Source organism: Paramisgurnus dabryanus, chromosome 15 (assembly GCF_030506205.2).
Source record: "Paramisgurnus dabryanus chromosome 15, PD_genome_1.1, whole genome shotgun sequence".
NCBI lineage: Eukaryota > Metazoa > Chordata > Actinopteri > Cypriniformes > Cobitidae > Paramisgurnus > Paramisgurnus dabryanus.
The window spans coordinates 22,840,596-22,859,912 of NC_133351.1; the positions used below are offsets into that span (position 1 = coordinate 22,840,596).

At 37.5% G+C, this 19,317-nt stretch overlaps 2 protein-coding genes across 2 annotated transcripts in view; both read left to right on the top strand.

The window, feature by feature from the left end:
- Positions 1 to 1,808: 1,808 nt before the first annotated feature.
- Positions 1,809 to 4,153, top strand: cxcr4b (chemokine (C-X-C motif), receptor 4b). Its single transcript, XM_065292801.2, has 2 exons — positions 1,809 to 1,943; positions 2,572 to 4,153. Exons 1-2 carry the CDS (start codon positions 1,929 to 1,931, stop codon positions 3,622 to 3,624), a joined length of 1,068 nt encoding a protein of 355 aa, XP_065148873.2. The 5' UTR covers positions 1,809 to 1,928; the 3' UTR covers positions 3,625 to 4,153.
- A 2,372-nt stretch (positions 4,154 to 6,525) lies between these two features.
- The window catches only part of dars1 (aspartyl-tRNA synthetase 1), a 47,435-nt gene continuing 34,643 nt past the window's right edge, over positions 6,526 to 19,317 (top strand). The window contains exons 1-5 of the mRNA XM_065249045.1: positions 6,526 to 6,686; positions 9,416 to 9,518; positions 12,702 to 12,731; positions 12,833 to 12,890; positions 17,619 to 17,711. Of these exons, the coding sequence (XP_065105117.1) occupies positions 6,664 to 6,686; positions 9,416 to 9,518; positions 12,702 to 12,731; positions 12,833 to 12,890; positions 17,619 to 17,711 (307 nt within the window). The 5' untranslated portion in view covers positions 6,526 to 6,663. The remainder of the gene's footprint in view (positions 6,687 to 9,415; positions 9,519 to 12,701; positions 12,732 to 12,832; positions 12,891 to 17,618; positions 17,712 to 19,317) is intronic.

Below are 19,317 nucleotides of genomic sequence, written 5' to 3' on the forward strand. Positions count from 1 at the left end.
ACAAAGGCCGCAGAGGAATTCCATCTGTACTTCCACAGGCCTCCGACTTGGCATCTCTGTAACCAATACTTTATATGAATCAACTCAATGAACAAACACTGTATGAAACAAGAGTGGAATGCTAAATCAAAGATGTTTTTTATTTGGAAATTAAAAGAATAAATCACCTAAAGCAGAATCTCACATTTCAATCTGCAGAGGCTCCCATGTAGTAGAGTCACAGAGAGTTTGTATCTGTCATGAAATGTTAGTTTTGGCATATGATGGAGGCGACTGTGTGACCTTCTTCTTTCATCGCTCAGAGTTTCTTCGACCATCAGGGATCTGCAAGAAACCAATTGCAAAGAGGACCAGAGGAGCCCTGTCATCTAGTAAATCACACTACAAAGCTTAAAGTAACACACAAGCAACAGCCTTCACACTGATCTTTACCCTAGTAACATGATGAGAACATAAACAGAACTGTTGGACAGGACATTTAATTTTTTTAAGTGGTGGGAAAGGCTTTAGCTGGCCCTATGATGTGAATACAGATATGCAATAATATTAGAAAAATTGGTATATATAAAGGGTGATATGATAAGAACTATTAAATATTAATAGTGCTTTAGTTTTTGTACTATAGTATGTCTAATGACCCCCATAGGTAGAAGTCACTCTCAACTGTTGTGCCTCTGAAACGTTCGGGGGTTTCCTGAAGTTTCAGGGCTATCAATATTTCTCAACCATGGCAACAGGGTCCACTAGGGGGCCTCAACAAACTTCCAAGGGGGCCTAAAAGGGATAGGTCACCCAAAAATAAAAATTTTGTCATCATTTACTCACTCTCATGTTGTTACAAACCTGTTTAAATGTATTTGTTCTGATGAACACAAAATAATATATTTGGAGGAATGTTCATAACCAAACTGATCATGAGCCACATTCATTTCTATAGTAGGATAAAAGAATACTATGGAAGTGAAGGTTTTTTTTATGAACCGTTTGATTACGAACATTCCTTAAAATATCTTCATTTGTGTTCATCAGAACAAAGAAATTAGTCGGTAGGTCTGCATACCAACTAGGTTAACACAGGAGTAAGAAATTGATGCAGAATTTTCGTTTTTGGGTGAACTAACTATCCCTTAAAGATGATTTGTGTTAAAGATGACAAGCTAAATTAGCTAAAAATCAAGATATTTTGTATTGTTTGGCTGCTTTTAATAAATGTTTCTAGTTATGCCAAGCTCTATAAAATGTTTTTAGGTAGAAATTGTGAGTGGGGGGGGGGGGTCCTTCAATATTTTTGTAAACAATGGGGGTGGGAATCTTGAAGTCAAAAAGTTTAAGTTTCACTGATAGTCTCGTAGACATTGACCATGTTTACAAAAAGTCAGACGTCTTTGTATTCACTGAAGCACACAAGATGCATTTTTGAGCATTGTCAAGTCATGCTGGGATATCTTCATCATGGATCATGGGTGGGCTTGTGCATAGCTGTCGAGTCAACGCCCGCTTGAATGCATGGAGTAGCCAATAAAACCGTAAGGGGGGCATACCAAATACAAAGTCATTCTGCCTCTATCTAATCTTGTTTTGTAAACAGCGCCCATTGATAGCAGCAGTCAAACGTCTGCTGACAGTCTGCTTTTCTTACCTGCACGAGTCAAACACGCAGTTATTAGGGCAGTGCGCACTTACATTATGGTTCACTACATGTGCTTTTACAACCCAAGGCGTCAAAAACTGAATCACGCAGAAACGAAACGCCGGGGCGCCGCTGACGCCCCCACCCCGCCCAGCGCGTTTGAATAAAATGGGCGTGTCTTGCGTCTTGGCTGCACTATTTAAAATGTGGCCGCTATTTGAATTCAGTTTGTTGCTGGTGATTTGTTAACTGAAGTGTGCGGGGACTTTGCGCGATTTGCGCTCATCTGATTGAAGACATGGACTTTTTTGAAGTAAGTTCATTTAACCCAATATCAAACTTTTATTAGAGAAACGAACCGTGGTTTTATTGTAGTTAAAGTGATTACCAATTGTATTACCATAGTTTTGCTTACGTTACACGTATCATGGTTACTGTACCCACGTTAATAATACTGTAGTACACTTTAGCATAGTAAACTGCAGTAAAATTCATAGTTAATATAGTGTTTTTGAACCTTACTATAGTAAATATTGAAGTATGTTACAGTTTTTATTACAGTTTATCAATTTAACGTTACTATAGTTGGTACTACAGAGTACTGACAAATATATTAACAGTGTAGTGTATAATAGTATTATAATTGACTACAGTTTTTAAATCTTAAAATACACTACAATGCTTTTTCATGTGTGTAAACTACCGTTACCATAGTGAGACTTGGTAGGTAACCATGGTAGGTAAACCATAGTTAATTTTTTTTAAGTAATGCATTGCTTAAATGTTTTATTAAGTTTTGTCTGTTATCATTATTGTATCATGTTATATAACCTGTGCATTGGGCATCAGGTGTTTAGATTTTAAATGAAGTTTTAGTTTAAAAGCATTTGTTTGGGGAAAAAAAGTGCAATCGATTAACCTCATGTTATTTTTGTTTGTAGCACATCATTTTGGATGATAACAGCTCCGAATCGGGCTCTGGAGACTTTGACATGTTTGATGGCTTTTGTGACATCGCAGTCAGCAATTACTTTGCGAAGATCTTCCTCCCTACTGTATATGGGATTATTTTTGTCCTTGGAATTGTTGGCAATGGACTTGTGGTGCTCGTGATGGGCTACCAAAAGAAGTCTAAGAACATGACCGATAAATACAGGCTGCACCTCTCCATCGCTGACCTTTTGTTTGTGGTAACTCTGCCCTTCTGGGCTGTGGACGCAGTCAGCGGATGGCATTTCGGGGGCTTTCTCTGCGTCACTGTCAACATGATCTACACTCTGAATCTGTACAGCAGCGTGCTCATCCTGGCCTTCATCAGCCTGGACAGATATCTGGCCGTTGTCCGTGCCACGAAAAGCCAGACGTTCAGGAAACTTCTGGCAGAGAAAGTGATCTACCTCGGAGTTTGGCTGCCCGCTGCCCTGCTCACCGTGCCTGATCTTGTGTTCGCTAAAGTCCACGCCACTGGCGAGAACACGATCTGCACGCATACCTATCCGCAGCAGGACATTGTTGCGTGGAAGGCTGCTTTCCGTTTCCAGCACATCATTGTTGGCTTTTTGCTCCCAGGTCTGATCATCCTGACCTGCTACTGTATCATCATCTCCAAACTGTCCAAGAACTCCAAGGGTCAGGCCGTGAGGAAGAAAGCATTGAAAACAACTGTCATCCTCATTCTCTGCTTCTTCATCTGTTGGTTGCCCTACTGTGCCGGCATCCTGGTGGACACTCTGATGATGCTGAACGTCATATCTCACAGCTGTTTCCTGGAACAGAGTCTGGAGAAATGGATCTTCTTTACCGAGGCGCTCGCTTACTTCCACTGCTGTCTGAACCCCATCCTATACGCTTTCCTTGGAGTCAAGTTCAGTAAATCTGCCCGTAGCGCTCTGAGCATCAGCAGTAAAACGAGTCACAGGATGCTGACCAAGAAAAGAGGCCAAATTTCATCTATATCGACTGAATCAGAGTCATCCAGTGTCCTTTCTAGTTAATAGACACTGTGTATATAAAACTTTTTTTCTACGTGGTTGACTAAGCTTTAATTTCAGAAAGACTTTACTACACTTTGTACATTCGTGAACACTTATGTTGATGTTTGTTGTTTTCAAGACATTTCTGAACATTTTGTTCAGTTACCTAAATTAATCTTTATACATTTGAATACTTTAGTACTTTAAAAAAAAATTATTACAAGACCTAAAGGCAGAGCCTTGATAAAGTCTGTATATTTGCTATTTCAGGAAATATTAGCAAAATGTTGCATAGTTTTTTGTCTTGTTTAAATTTTTTGTGTAAATTATTTGTACATAGTTCATTGTTTGCTGTGTGTGTGTGTGTGTGTGTGTGTGTGTGTGTGTGTGTGTGTGTGTGCACTTAGCTTTTGCAATTCTCTGAGAAACTTTTGGATATTTATTAAAATGGTAGCTCACACTGTAATTTTTTAAAAAGATTGTTTGTAATTTAAGCATGTAAAGAATTGTTGCATTTTATTTGCATTTCATAATTAAACCTTAAAAATCACCACTTTAAATGATGTCTGTCTATAGTGTCATCTTACATCTCTCCAGAGATCACACTCACACACCTCTCCACCCCCACTCCCACTTTGGGGGAAGGGCAGGGATGAAGTGGACTGAAGGTCTGTCAAGTTACCAAAACAAAAGCTCCACCTGATCTCCCACTGAACAGTATAGATGAGGAAAGGGTCTGTAATTTTAAGAACATCTGTGTTCTTTAGCATCTTAAACAACATCTGATACAAGACACCAATCAGCATACAAAGGGCCAGAATTGGCCACCCCATGGGATTTCAGTAGTTGTATCAGATAACAAGCAGAAGGAGTTAACAAAAGTAGCTTTAAAATGTAAATGTTCAAAGTATAAGATACCTTACACAGATATAAAATAAATTAGCATTTATTAGGTGGATCACATAAAGCATGTTAAAAAACAGTTATTCTTTACATTAAAATCAAATAAACTATACATTAGGACATTAAAGGATGCTAAATATTTATGGAACTGTAATATTATTATAATGACAGGGTACATTTTACCCCAAAATCTTATTGCTGTAATATGTCATTACATTTAACTTTGCTTTGCTCATTATTTTTAATGATTCTCTTGTATACAGTTACATAATGTTCTAATATCATTTTTCCACATTACAGAGAATATGAGAATGTGAATCATTTGTTACACTGCAGTAATGAAAATAGGGGGAATAAGTTTAGCTATCATAAAAATAATGTAAATTATTTTTCAAATACCTCAACATAAATGTCAAACATCACTCTGTGGTCTGTTGTTTGATGAATAGCATTTACCTAACAGAAACAAGTTACCATAAAGGGCGGGACCCAGATATTCCCAAGGTTTTATATGCAATGATCTATCTCATGTTTAACACAATGGGTTGGAATTACCAGTTCTAAGGAGTCCAATGAGGTGTGAAGTACCCCTCCATCAGACTTTAAGTTTTATGGTTATTTTTCACTGTCTGCTCTCACAGTAAGAGGCCAGTAAAAATAAAGCATTCAGTGCTGCATTTTGTTCATTTGGAAATGTTTTGGAATGGTTCTGTCATTAGCATGGGAGCCCTTCTTAAAAGCCATGTAGCACCATTAACACTCCATTGAGCTCAGCTGGACTATTTCTCCTGTCTCCAAACTGCCATTTGAAAAGAGAACAACCAAAAGGAGTGTCTAGATATTTGCCATGGAACAGTTACCCTATTTTCCGAACCCATATATCAACTCACAACAGGCCACAAACAGATGCTAAATTAATCCAAACACTAAGCCCCCTACATACATTTGGAAAAAATAATATGTGAGGAGGAATACTCCCCTTAAAGTTCCAATGTACCGTGGGAGGAACATTGCATTCTTTGAATGTAAACTTTATGATATACAACAACTCAAAACAAAAAGCTACACGTCACATATGTTTGGAAAGCTGAGATTCTTGTGATCTGAATGATGTAAACCCTTTTAATCAACACAGCAGTTCCAATTAGTTTCCCTTTTTAGGTGTTTTTAAGCATTATTCAGAAATGCTGTAGCTTTATATTCCTGTTGTGGTTTTGTTACAATGCTAACATCACCAATAGGCTATCTGAACAATAATAACGAACTATTTCACAATTCTAGTTCAACAACTTTAATTCAAGGATTAATTGCTATTTACAACCACAGCTCCCAAAATAGATTAATAAATCTGATTGATTTGTTGCAGTTCAGAGAAACCATTACTGCACAATAGAGAGATTAAAAAGGCTCTGATTTCTTCCTTCACTGCCTTAACCCAATATAACTATTAACATTGTTTTGACTGGGAAATTAGGATCAGGAAAACATGTAGCTTCCTGCATCAGGACCTCCTGTGATCAATGGCCCATGAAAAACTTTATAGCCCCATAACACAAACAAACATGACCCTCTGTAACTCAAAAGAAAGGGTAGTTTGTGCTTATTGATTGTTTAAATTAATTGTTTAATTATCTTGAGTGTTGTCCAGCAATCCTTTCACGGAGAAAAAAGCTAAAATGTTTCATGCTTGTTATTAAATAAAACACCTATTAGCTGAATAGAGACTTAGATGGTCTAACTATACTAAAAGTGTAAAAATCACGAATGTTTATGTTTTTTAATTTCTGAGCATTTTACACTAAATGCTGAAACTGAACAAAGTATGTTTAAAATTTGCAACAAAACACAATCAAATGCATATTCTATATACATTGTCAGACACATTTATTAAATGTTTTTTATTTGTTTGTTTGTTCTGGTTGAAGTAAGGCTATGCGCAAAACAGCGCGCCCGGATAAAAAAGCACCTAGGAACCATTTATGCGAAGATGTGTTTCTACACGGATTAGCGAGGAAGTTGTGAAGGATGCAACCCCAAAATACCTCCTCCTCTTTTCCACATGTCCAGCGTTCCCACTGACTGTCACTGCACATTAGCACAGCAGAAATCCGTAACATCGAGGGCTTTTATTTTACTGCATCCACTCAAAGCTGAACAATGACTAAAGAAAATGTTCAAGGGTGAGAATTTAAACCGATATTCGCGGTTGTTAAATATTTGAGACCGTTGCATTTACATTTATTCCCACGTCTTGTTGCTAATTGAGTTTCATCTGATTGCATCAGCAGTTTAAAGACTTTTAACTACATGGCAGCTGCACAGTCTCTCTATATACTACCAGTTTAATTATTAATACCTGCTGTTATTAGTAAAGTACAGTAACGTGCTGAATATTCTGTATCTTATATGGGCTAATTCACATTTTCGATAATTTTCTCATCTGTCATAAATGTGTGGGCTTGACAATGGACCATAATCTACCCTAGATTCTATGTGAACGTCAGTTAAACAGAAAATCGGATCACTATTTGAAACAATGTGTTCATTTAAGTTGTTTAATGTAAATTTGGTATTTATTTAGGCTGCCATGTAGGGGAATAAACTTTCATTGAGATTACAAAGGTTTTTATTGAAATTTCTGAATTGTGAATAACTAAAATGCAGTGTAGGTAATGATAAAGAAATTATTATATAATGTATAGTAGAGATTATCTTGTAATAGTGCAAACTACACTACTAAATTCTGATTGTTTCCTGTATAAGTTTGCAGCTATATAGTTCAGTCCTGTATAGTTAAAGGTATTTTTAGTATGTTGTCTTATACAAACAGAACACAATTGATGGTGCACTAAAAGTTTTTTGTAATAAAACACTTAAATATTTATTGATAATAGTTATTCCAGCTCCTGACTTCATTAGCGTTATTTACTAAAACTTTTGGTTTTGTTTACTTCACAAAGTGAAAGTAAATGATTTGTTGGTCACAGAAACACAGCCTGTGATTTAAACTCCAAATATGTTGAGCTTTTCAACTGTATAATTGCTGGAGATTTATTACTGTTATTACTATAGTTTCTTTTAACTGTGCTGTCCCTGAAGCTATGCTGTGTGAACAAAAAAGTCTGATATATAAGCTGTAATTCAATGAGTCATTTGACCACTATAAAGTTTCAGCAGCTGTTGTCTGGGGTGGCGTGGAGGGCATCTGAACACTTCACATTTATTGTATTTCCCTTATTTGCCCCGGGCCCCATGTTCTGTGTAAATACATAACCAGAATCTGGCACAGGCCTTTAATTATCACCAACATTCTTATACTCTTTTGTCTGCCCTAGTGATTCCAATTTCCTGCAAACAAAAATTGCATTGATGCTTTGGGGGATGCTGTCATCCGCGAATTTTGTGAATCGCTCCATACGGCCCGAGCTTTCACCGTGGCTCTTTATTTCCTCAGCCGTTGTTACGTGCTAATGCATAATGCGGTGTGGGGAGAGTAGAGTTGTTTATTGCCCACTTTGGCACAGTTTGGTCTCAGCGGTGCCCGCGGCTGGACCGTTGTCACCTTGGCAGCGCTTGAGCCAGGGAAGATATTTGCAGATTCATTGTGTTTAAATTCTCATCCAGGCACTTGATCCTGTGTTGCCTCAGGACTGCCATATGGTTGCCTGCCCAGCTTCTGGTGTTTTGTGAGGATCAGTGTTGGATAAGGAGTAAGACTATGCAAAGGACTCATAGTTTGTCTGTTTAGTTCTGCTGTTTGGAGCAATTAGTTAAGAAAGTCTAATTATAACCTCTGTTAACTGTCTGGAGGCAGAGCGTGAAATTGGGCTTTGCCTGTTCATGTTGTTTACCACCTGTTACTCTTGAGGTTTCAAATTATATGTAGTCCATTCATTGTTGGATTTTGGCACATTCAATATCCTACAGTATTTAAAGAACAAAATTAGTTAGCTAGATAAGCTTATGAATGATTGATTGATCATCAGAAATGGCCATATTCAAAGAGCGATTGTTCAGCCCCGTTACCCTGAAAAAAATCTTTTGTTCAGGGAGTTTGCAATGGTAATGTAGAGATCAAAGGATCAAGTCTTTTCTTTCACCCTGTAATCGTTTTGCTTGGTAATCATTCTTTGTCATGTTAACTAATGATCAATGGATGATGGTATTGTTAAATGTGGGATTCACTTAGCCAACTGTCTGAACTACGCTATTGATTTGGTGACATTAACTGAGTTCTACAAATTTGTTGTTAAATTAGTCATGGTATCGCTATTAAGAGGATAGTACATGATGCAAATATACTTGTCATTTAGTTTTATTGCAGTCTGTGTTAATACCCATGTATTACCATTTGATACCATTACCGTATGATTTGTTTTTAGTGGGAGCTTAGTGGATCACTGAAAAAACTAAGCGTGGTTATACTGTATTAAAATACTGTATTATTAATTGCATGTGTAGATTATAACAGACTATTTTTACTGCAGTTTTAATATATATGTTAAGTCTATTGTTACCTGCAGACTGCACATAAGTCTATGAAACAGCCTTTGTCACTGTATTGGCCTGTTGTTATCAACAGGTTTTACAGTAAGGGTCTCTTACATGTGTGCTTTTCTCTAGACATCATTCTTCCTGTACTGCTGTCTCTAAATCACACAAGGAGGGTAAACAACCCAAAATTACTGATGAAAGTCTAATTTTGCATCTCTTTTTTTTTAGCGGCTCATGTTGACACAATAGATAAAAATAAACGGCAATTTAAAAGCCAGTGGGACGCATTGCTTGTGCGTGAAACCAAGGCTGTAATGCTTTTTCCCATCTATGAGAAGAACTTCCCGGGAGGAAGCTGGGAAAAAACAAGATGAAAGTTTGACCGAGCTGTTTATGTGATTTCTTCCTGTTTCAGAGCCGGCGAGGAGGAGCCACAGGGTCAGTCAAAGAAAGCTCTAAAGAAACAGCAGAAGGATGCAGAGAAAGCTGCAAAGAAGGCAGAAAAGCAGGCCAAGCTGGTTAGTGCACAGTAGGAAATACAGTACAACTCTGTCCACAGCCAGTGTTTGGGTTGTACTATTGCTTGGGAAACCCTGTGTTTATTCGCATTATCTACCCAAACAAAGCATTTTGTATAAAGCTTTTATACTGGTTTTTGGTTCCACAACGAACCGTCAATATTAGGGCTGTGACGGTGGCAAATTTTTACCACTGCGGTGGAACCATCAACAACAACCGCCGGTGTTGCGGTGGTGGGGTCCATGGGGGGGTTAGGGTGGTTTAAATGGTGAAAGAAAATAAAGTTTCACTAAATGCGCTTCCTGATGCGCGCGACTTTAACCTGGTAAAATTTTTATTTCACAACAAAAGACAAACGTGATGTGTATGTATCACTGTCACTGGAGACCAAAAGAAACTAAAGCAGACGCACAACACAGTGACATGGCTAAACTCCAACGTGCTGAGTTATGCTAAAATCCACCAGTTTAGTGGAAATGCCATACATGGTAATGTAGCGGAGATTTGTGTATTAACATAAAACAATGTTATAAATTTGTATCTTAGGCTTTAAATTACTGTACAACTTTTGTTATTATTATTTCACGTGTAAAAAAACTGCAATTTTTACTTATTATTTTGTTTAATCATTCACCTGATATGTGACGTCACACAACCGCCGGTGGCACTTCACCACTGCGGTGGCATTGCACCACCGCGGTGGTGCGGTGGCATTGCACCACCGCGGTGGTGCGGTGGCATTGCACCACCGCGGTGGTGCGGTGGCATTGCACCACCGCGGTGGTGCGGTGGTCATGACAACCGTCCCACCCCTAGTCAATATAGACCATTTCAAAAGATGTAAACAACCCTGGTCCAGAAGCACTTCCTGTTTCAGTTTTTTAATACTAGATAAACGTTGGGATAAAATACAACCAACAGAACACATAGAACTGAGTCAAAAAGTTAAACAAACATCTTAAAGATAATGATATATGTGTGAAAAAAAACAGTCATAAACTGAAACAGGAAGTGCTTCTGGACCAGTGTTGTTTGCATCTTTTGAAATGGTCTATACACAGAACTTTTCTGTTGCAAAAAAGGTTTCCTTGTAATGGGAAATGTTTTACAGACTATATAAAGGCAAGACAGAAAGCGTAATGCTGATTGGCTACAGGTGTGTTTTGGTACTCGGTCCAACTCCCTTTTCCAAAGCGTTTTTCAGAAATTGTGCACTTTGCCTATAATAAAGGTGATTGTGTACATCCATCTCACTATTAAAGAGCACCTATTGTCCGATTGACAATTTTCATTTTATTTGGTGTGTAAATGTGTATTAGTACATGTCAGCGCTAGGGGTGGCACGGTTCACAAAACCCTCGGTTCGGTTCGTATCACGGTTCTATGGTCACGGTTCTCGGTTCAGTACGGTTCTTGTTGTTATTTTTTCTTAAAATTTTTAACACTCCAGAAATGTATTATCTTATTAATGTATTAATTATCCATAATTTAGGATACAGTATTAAAAAAAAGTTATATCATGTAATCATGCACAAACTGAATTTGACTTTAAGGACATTATTGGGACCATCTCTGAGGAAAGCCAAATGGGATTTTGATAGAGCAAGAGGGAAGACATTGATGATTTCAACATGCTTTTCATTTATTTGGCAAAAAAGTGAATGTGTATTGCACTACATGAACTTTATGTGCATTTTTAGCACACAAAGATAACTTGCATTTATTAAAATGCCAACTTCAGTGTAGCTCTTAGATTTATCACTGAGAGGCTGCTTAAATACTGCAGAAAGTATATGTGGACGAGAGAGAAACACAACGTTTACACCTGTAATATTTAAATCCGTCTCTTTTGTCCACTTTTTACCACTTCTGTCCTGATTACTTTGAGGGGAAATTTCTGAAATAAGATTGCGCAACTTTCACACGCTAGCAAAATGAAACTACGCGGAAATCAGCCGCTTTAATTTTATCAATGAAAGGCTAAAAATAGCGCTGAACACGAAAAGACGTAAAACATTGTGTTCAGTACCTCAGATAAATGGTCGGAGAGAAGGCGGTCTCCTGTGGCTGTTCGAGCACATTCAACCCATAGACTGCAGTTCAATCTATTGTTTTATTTCCGCTGTCATCATAAGTAACATGAAATAAAAATGTTTTCACACACCAAACTTATACGACGCTGGCGCATCCTCCAACTGTGGGAAGACTTCCTTTTCTCTCCCACTTGCCATTTCTACACGTAACATAACCTGCAGTACTTAATACTCCAAACCAGTCACCTCTTCTTTCGCGCGAAAGGGAAAAACGCTATCTGAGGTCACATACAGGGCATGAGACTACATTGCGCATGCCTTGAACCGTTTGGATTTTTTTCATGGACCGTGCCACCCCTAGTCAGCGATATGCAAAAGTTACATAAAAGATGACGCGAGTTATTGTCTCCAATATAAATCCCTTTTCTGGACTACAACAAACACACAGATTTTATGCAACAGTTTAGTTCCTGTGCCCGTTGACGTGGACATGATGCTCATTATCATAATTTCTCCCGCTTCGGATTCAGCCTGTAAGTTATCTTCTGTTAGCATTGCATTGTGCACAAATCACAACGTACAGCTGACCAATCAGGGACACAGTGCTTTTCAAATTAATGAGTTTTGTACAAAATCTGTGTGTTTCAGGAAGCGTGAAATCTTAAGCTACAAAAATGTACGGCATGTGGAAAAAAATTTGTTGTTTGAACCATAAATCACGCAAAACATTGTATTATACCAAATACACAAAATAACGTGTGTTTTTTTAGCAACTTAAATAGGTGCCCTTAAATCCTGGTTATTCGGCAGGTTGAGCTCTTTTCTAAAACACAGCTACTTGCCACACGAGTAATAATTGGATACAAAATATTGATTTGAAATAAAACAAAATGTATTATTAGGTCATTTGTAAATGTTTGTTTGCATGAGAAAAGAGACAACGGAGTGATCCATTAAACTTGACAAGTAATACCGGTCAAGATGACTCGCAGTACCAAAACAAGCTTTGTGTTCTCAGTTTTAGCTGTTGTTATTGGGGATTACAGACCTTGATCAGCATGTGTTATTGCTCATCATTACCTCATTTTGAAAGTCATTCTTTAAACACTTGACATTTGATTAAAATCATTTCCTCTCTTTTTGATTCAGGCTGCAGAGCAGCAGGAAGCTGTTGAGGATGTGAGTTGTATTCTCTTACCTTTTCTTGATATCACATTTCCTGTCAGTTTATCAACCGTATTGTTATGATTCATCACAACCCTCTCTCTGTCTCCTCTCAGGACTTTGCCAAGGATCGTTATGGGGTCTCTCCGATGGTTCAGTCCCAACAGAAACTGGGTCAGTGTCCTTTTTAGTATTTGAAACACTGTTCCACCAAATTGGAGGTTTGACAGAAAGAAAAAAAACCCTGCTTTCATCCACCCGTATTTCCACTTACTACATATTCTACCCACAAATTAGCATGTCTCATCACGATCTTTGTTTAGAGTTTAGTGTATTTTGAAAAAAATTCCAACATTCACACTAATATGCTTCAACATCTTAATACCACAAGTTAGGGCTGTGCAATACTGAAGAAACATGCTTTGTGATAACTTAGCAAATAATAGGGATGTCCTGATCCGATATGCTGGATCGGTATCGGGGCCAATCCGGGCTTTTTGGCTGGATCGGACATCTGATTGAGGACTGACAACACGACCGATCCAATTACGATATGTGCCTTAGCCGTGGTTGTTACTGACAAGCTATTAAAAGGGCAACGTATTATAAAAGCATCATAAACGTTTTATGCACTATATTCAAAGTCTTTTAATACACATAATAGCTTCACATGAAGGAACAAATGCACATTTAAAGATATTTAAGTTCACAGAAACACTAACTTACTCGCAAACTGAGTTAATCCACTGGTGAAGCGGACGGATGAAATGCTTCATTTACACACGCACAGTAGGCTATTTAAAAGATCTAATTTTAAAAGTCTCAGTAAGCCGTTGGATGGATGCAATTCACTTTTTGCTGAGCACACGATGCATCTCTTCTCTTTGTGTTTTAACAGTTATAAACTTTTTATTGCGGTGCGAGGATTCCCATGAGAGGATGCTTCAAGGGCATCAATTCTGCACCCAGAAACCCCATGAACTGTTATGATCTGTTATGAACTGAACTGTGTTATGACTTAGGCGCATCAATTCTGCACCCGGAATGTGCATAATAAGTCCGGTCAAACGCATAATTCCTAAAATAACCATCTGCACACAGACGCCCCTTTCATACAGCCAACGACAAGCAGTAGCAGAGAGACGCGATCTCATTCATTTCAATGGAAACTGGGCGACTTCCGGCGACACGAGCGAAAGTGACCGTTGGCGACAGAATGTAGGCGCGATTAGCGACGGAGTCGCGCGACAAAAGTTGAGAAAAGTTTAACTTTATGCAAATTAGCAGCGAGTTTCACGAGCGACTACCAATGGGAGTGAAGTAAGTGGAGCACTGATTTGTTGTTTACAACGTCACACTACTACGCAACCAGAAGTGGGAACGCCCACAAGCGACATCAACCACCAGCGGCAGGCGATGAGCAGGGATAACATCGCTGGGTGTCTGAATGCGGCTTAAAGCTTTTTTACTATGATTGCAGTTTTACGCAATTAAGAAAAAATATTGAGCATACTTAATCGATCAAACGTACCTATTAAATGTTCTCCTAAACACTGTCATGATTAATATTTACTAATGTTTCCTGTAACTTGTAAATCATTTCAAATTATTGATTTTAACATTTAAAATTATACTAGATGTAGCAGAAAGCACTATACACAATTAATTACAGTAGTATCGGGCAGATATCGGTATCGTCTGATATACGGATTTCTGGTATCGGAATCGGATCAGAAATGGAAAAATGGGATAATGCAATGCACGATATGTGATGCCATAATGCTTTAAAGCATTGGATCAGTGTGCGGCCCCCCTTGTGTATGGTGTATTCCTTCCTGGCCCCTCCAATGAAAATTCATGACACAAAACATTTTAAAACTTACATTTTTAATTAAACAAAAGATATTAAATTATACACTGCATTGCTGTTGGTTAGTAGCCTTAATTTTCTAAGGTTTAATTACACATAATTTTACATCTCACGGCCCCAGTTTGAGATCTACTGCTTTAAAGGGCGCATATTATGCAAAATCCACATTTACAAGGTGTTACATATGAGTTGGCAGTGGGTGAACACAATAAACTCTACAATGAAGAAAATCAACCTTCTCTTCTTTTTGTAATTCCTGTTAAACCGAAATAGTCTCATGCTGTTTTGATTCTCTTGTTAATGTGATGTCACAAAAACAAAGCCCAGCCCACGGCCACTGACTGACTGGTTAATTTCACCCAAAAGCTTTATTTAAACGTGTTTGTTAGCACATTGTAGCACTAATGCGACAAAATATACTATTGTCTCAGACTGTATTCACAGGAATCACATCTATTTTTAACAAAAAGCACTCACTGGGTATCATTCAATAAGTATATGTACGGACACATTTGTTCGTAAAATGTGCGTATGGACGTTTTAACTTACAAATCATTTTATTTTAGTTATAATTTTAGTATGAAAAGTTTTGTTGAATCATGATTTGTAAGTTAAAACGTCTGTACGCACATTTTACGAACAAATTTGTGCGTAATTATGCTTAGTGAATGAGACCCAATGTCTGTTGGTAAGGGACTGAGGAGCAGTAGCTCATTTGGATTTAAGGTACAGACATGAAAACAATGCTTTATGTTTGCAATGGTGGATTGGCTACTTTTTTTCACTTATCCTAAATGTTTTAATATACTGTAAATGTTGCAAATCAGTGCTGCCCTGACGGCCGGGTAGAGTAATAATTTGAAAAATAAATAATTTGTATTGCGTATGTGTTGAACACTGCGAAGTTTGTACAATCTATTGAAAATTACATTAAATGATAAAAGCTGAAAGCTATATAACCAACAAGAGTTTTCACTTTTCTTTCTGAAGAAACAAAGCATCATTCTTTCTGTTTAGCCAGTGCCAAATATCGGCATTAGCCTAAAACCTTGAATCTACATAAACTTTTAAGTGCAGTTTCCCAGACTTGCTTGTTTGAGTTGTCTTAACTGAAAATAGCCTGCAATGAAATAAAATATATCTGTGTCATTGCTTGGCACAAGATGCACACCAGTTACGTTCTTAGTAAATTATCTTTTGTAAAAACAACTTAAATGTCCTAGTACAGTGGTTCTCAAACTTTTCCGCGTGCGGCCCCCCTTGTATACGGTGCACTTCTTCGCGCCCCCCCCCCAAAGAAAATTTATGACAAAAACTGTTCTAATATTTAACATTTTAATTAAACAAAACATACTAAGTTATACAAAGTAGTGCTGTTGGTTAGTAGCCTTATTTTTTTTTTGTTTAATTACACAGAATTCATGGTAAATGAATGTAGTTTATAAAATGTCATAAAACTGGGGCCCCCCTGGCACCATCTCGCGGCCCCCCAGGGGGCCCCGGCCCCCAGTTTGAGAACCACTGTCCTAGTATAATCTGAACTGGGAAACTAGCAAGTTAAAATCCGTCAATAATTTCCAAACATTTGCGTAATGCAATATGCAATATTTTTATAAATTCACGTTATCTTGCAGCCCTACTATAAGTTGCATAGAAGTCAGAAATTGCATTATAAAAAGTTTATAGTAACTAATTTACATAATATTTGTAAAAAAGTATTTTTAGTATATTTAATGTAACTTGCTTTGAGGGGAAATCTTCCTCAGCCTTGCTGTTTAAAGTGTTTCCAATGTAGACTGCTTTGTTGATTATGTTGGGTTTGATTTGTGTGCAAACTAGTTTTGTTTTGTGTCCATATTGTTAGACTTTTGTTTTGAAAACGTTACATGTGTGGACATTGTCCTGCCCCCAAGCCTCTGGTGTTATTGGTTTATGGTTAGAGGCTATCAGGTATGAATCTGAACCCCGGATCTCTACCTGGTTGGTAGCAAAGAGATGCGTTGTAGACTTGTTAAAATAATGTTAAAATAGACCAGTTTCCTTGCCAAAATAGTATTTAGTGAGGATGTCGGAAGGGCTGGGTATTGGCAAGAATCTTGCGATATGATATTCACCACGATACAGTGGTTGCGATGCAATGTGTTGCGATACATTGAGGGTAAGGATGTTGATATATTGGAATATTTCTTCTTTCAGGAATATAATAGGATATAATTTTAGGATAAGCTGTAATTGAGAACACACATTTATTTGCAAACCCCAATTTTAGTACTTCCTGTCAATGTTTAAGTTCAGAGATAAGAAGAATGCTATATAGTGGTCCGATGTTAACTGTAAATGAAAAACTACCATGACTAATGTGTATAAAAAAAAAATCGCTGTTGCTTTTTATAAATCAATACATTATTGCCAAACAAAATATCATGATAGCCACATGAATCAATATTTTCTTACACCCCCTAAAGGTCTGTGATCTTATAATATAATCTTAACCATGTTGGGATCTCCCTTATGTCCCCTTTAGCTTTCTTTGACATTCCTCACCTCTCTGTCACACGTAATGGTATTGAATAACAGTATGTGATAAATCTCAGATGAGAAATTAGGACGACATCTTACCCAATTGTACGGCTGCGAGTTTTTAAGCTTGACTGGCACAGAACAAAGTCGTCTCCAAGCAGCATTCCTCTTTAGCAGAGATAGACGAAGCTTTCATGTGGGAGGAATCGGGTTCAAGCGAACGCCCTGAGCGCTTTTACAGGGTCGGGGAGAAGGCCCCATAATAATATCTTAAACATAATAATGTCTGTGGAGGCAGGGTGACATAGTGTTTGTCAAAACGGCAAAGACTTCACGTGATGGTCACCTTTCAGAGAAGCCTTGTTATGTTTCATATTTATTAGCTCTCCTTTCGGTGGCTTTGTAATCTGAGTAAATGTCATTGTGAAGATCTGTGTACAAGGGGAGCGTTGATGTCTTTGATGTCTTTTCTTTGAGGGCCTCACACTCTCTCTTTTTCTCCTGGATGGTAGACAGGGCGTTGGTGCGTGTCCAGGAGCTGACACCCGAGAAGGCCGAGCAACAGATCTGGGTCCGTGCCAGAATTCACACCAGCAGAGCTAAAGGTAAACTCCTCCTTACAATTACACAAGCTTCCCTGTTGTTATAAAGCATTCCTCAATTCATTTTAACACGTGGAAGTTATTGTTACCAAAGCTCTAGGGTTTCATTTGTGTCATTATTACCTTTATTATTACATAAATGCATCAAATGATTGTTTAGGTCACGTTGACATGACAGAGTGCTCAATTAAAAGCGGTAAACATTTTTGCTGTTTGTTTACAAAACAATGGTGTTTTGGGGTCTTAAAAAAACAAGGACGGGTTTCAGAGTGCATGTTTTTTGAATACAACAGCATTATCTTTCCATGTAAACTACAAAAACTTAAATCTGAATACGGTGATGTCACTAGCATGCGTGTTATATGTTCAGTCTACAGGGATGTGCAAGTACTACTCAAAATACTCGACCCTTCTTCAAAAAGTTTACAATGTTTTGCAGCTTTAAAGATTTAGGGTCTTTTGCAGTAATAAACCTACATCATTGTCCGTCTAAACAATATTGCTTCACGCTTTCGGCATGTTTATTATTTGAAGAGTTTCGTTGCAAAACGAGATAACTCCGTTTTTTTATTTTTTGGTTGTGCATTCCAATTAATATCAATTTAACTGCAGTTGGTTTGTTTTGATGTAAACCTTCATAACTTAAAAATACAGCTAAGTAGCACCATAAAACAAAATAATAACATGATAATAAACATGTTTGACAAAAATTTTAAAAACTGAGTTATCTCGTTTTGCAACGAAACTCTTGATTTGTAAATATCGTTCTGTAGAAGAATGAGTATGCAAGCCTAGCACACCTAATACAGCTTTTTAAAATTGTTTTTATGAATCAACGTTGTGGTTTGTGCGTAACATGTTTAAATAACAGAAAGGATTTTTTTTTTTAATTTTTAGTACAAATGTTGTAAAAAAAATTAACAAAGGCTAAAATATGGTCAATTTTTTAAGCATACACAAGGGTTTGTGTACATTGCACATGATGTAGTGTTCATCATCAGAAGACACACCACCAGATTTTTTAAACCCCCCGTAGGCCGCATATACGCCTAAAGGTGAATGTTGTACGTAGCCCAGAAGATGCATTGCATTTTGTCGCAATGCCCATGCGTCGAACATCTGTTTACACGGATGAGTCAAGTAAACTATACTTTGCAAGGCTGTGCACTTGACTGTGCGAGTATGTCTACATTCGCGTACATTTAAAAAATGGACTATACTCTGGGCTTTACAAGCTTCATTCCATGCTGCTTGTGTTTTTGCAGTTTGTAATAGTTTGTATAGCAAATGTTTGTTATGAATGCAATACCCAAATATGCTGTATTCAACTGGGCTACTGGGTGATTCTCACGAAATCCAGATTTAGAAGGTGTCCAGCATCAGAATTTTTAAAAAGCCATTGAAGCCAATTTTTTTGTACATATAAGATTTAGGTCTGAACTTACTATAAACATTATTTTTAGAGGATTTAAAAAAATATTTCCTATAGAATTATTTACATTTTTTAGATTATAAAAAATATCATTACCGCAACATGACATTATATTAAATCTGTAATTCAGTAATGAGAGCTAAAAAGTTGTCTAGGTACTATAACAAACAAAATTTC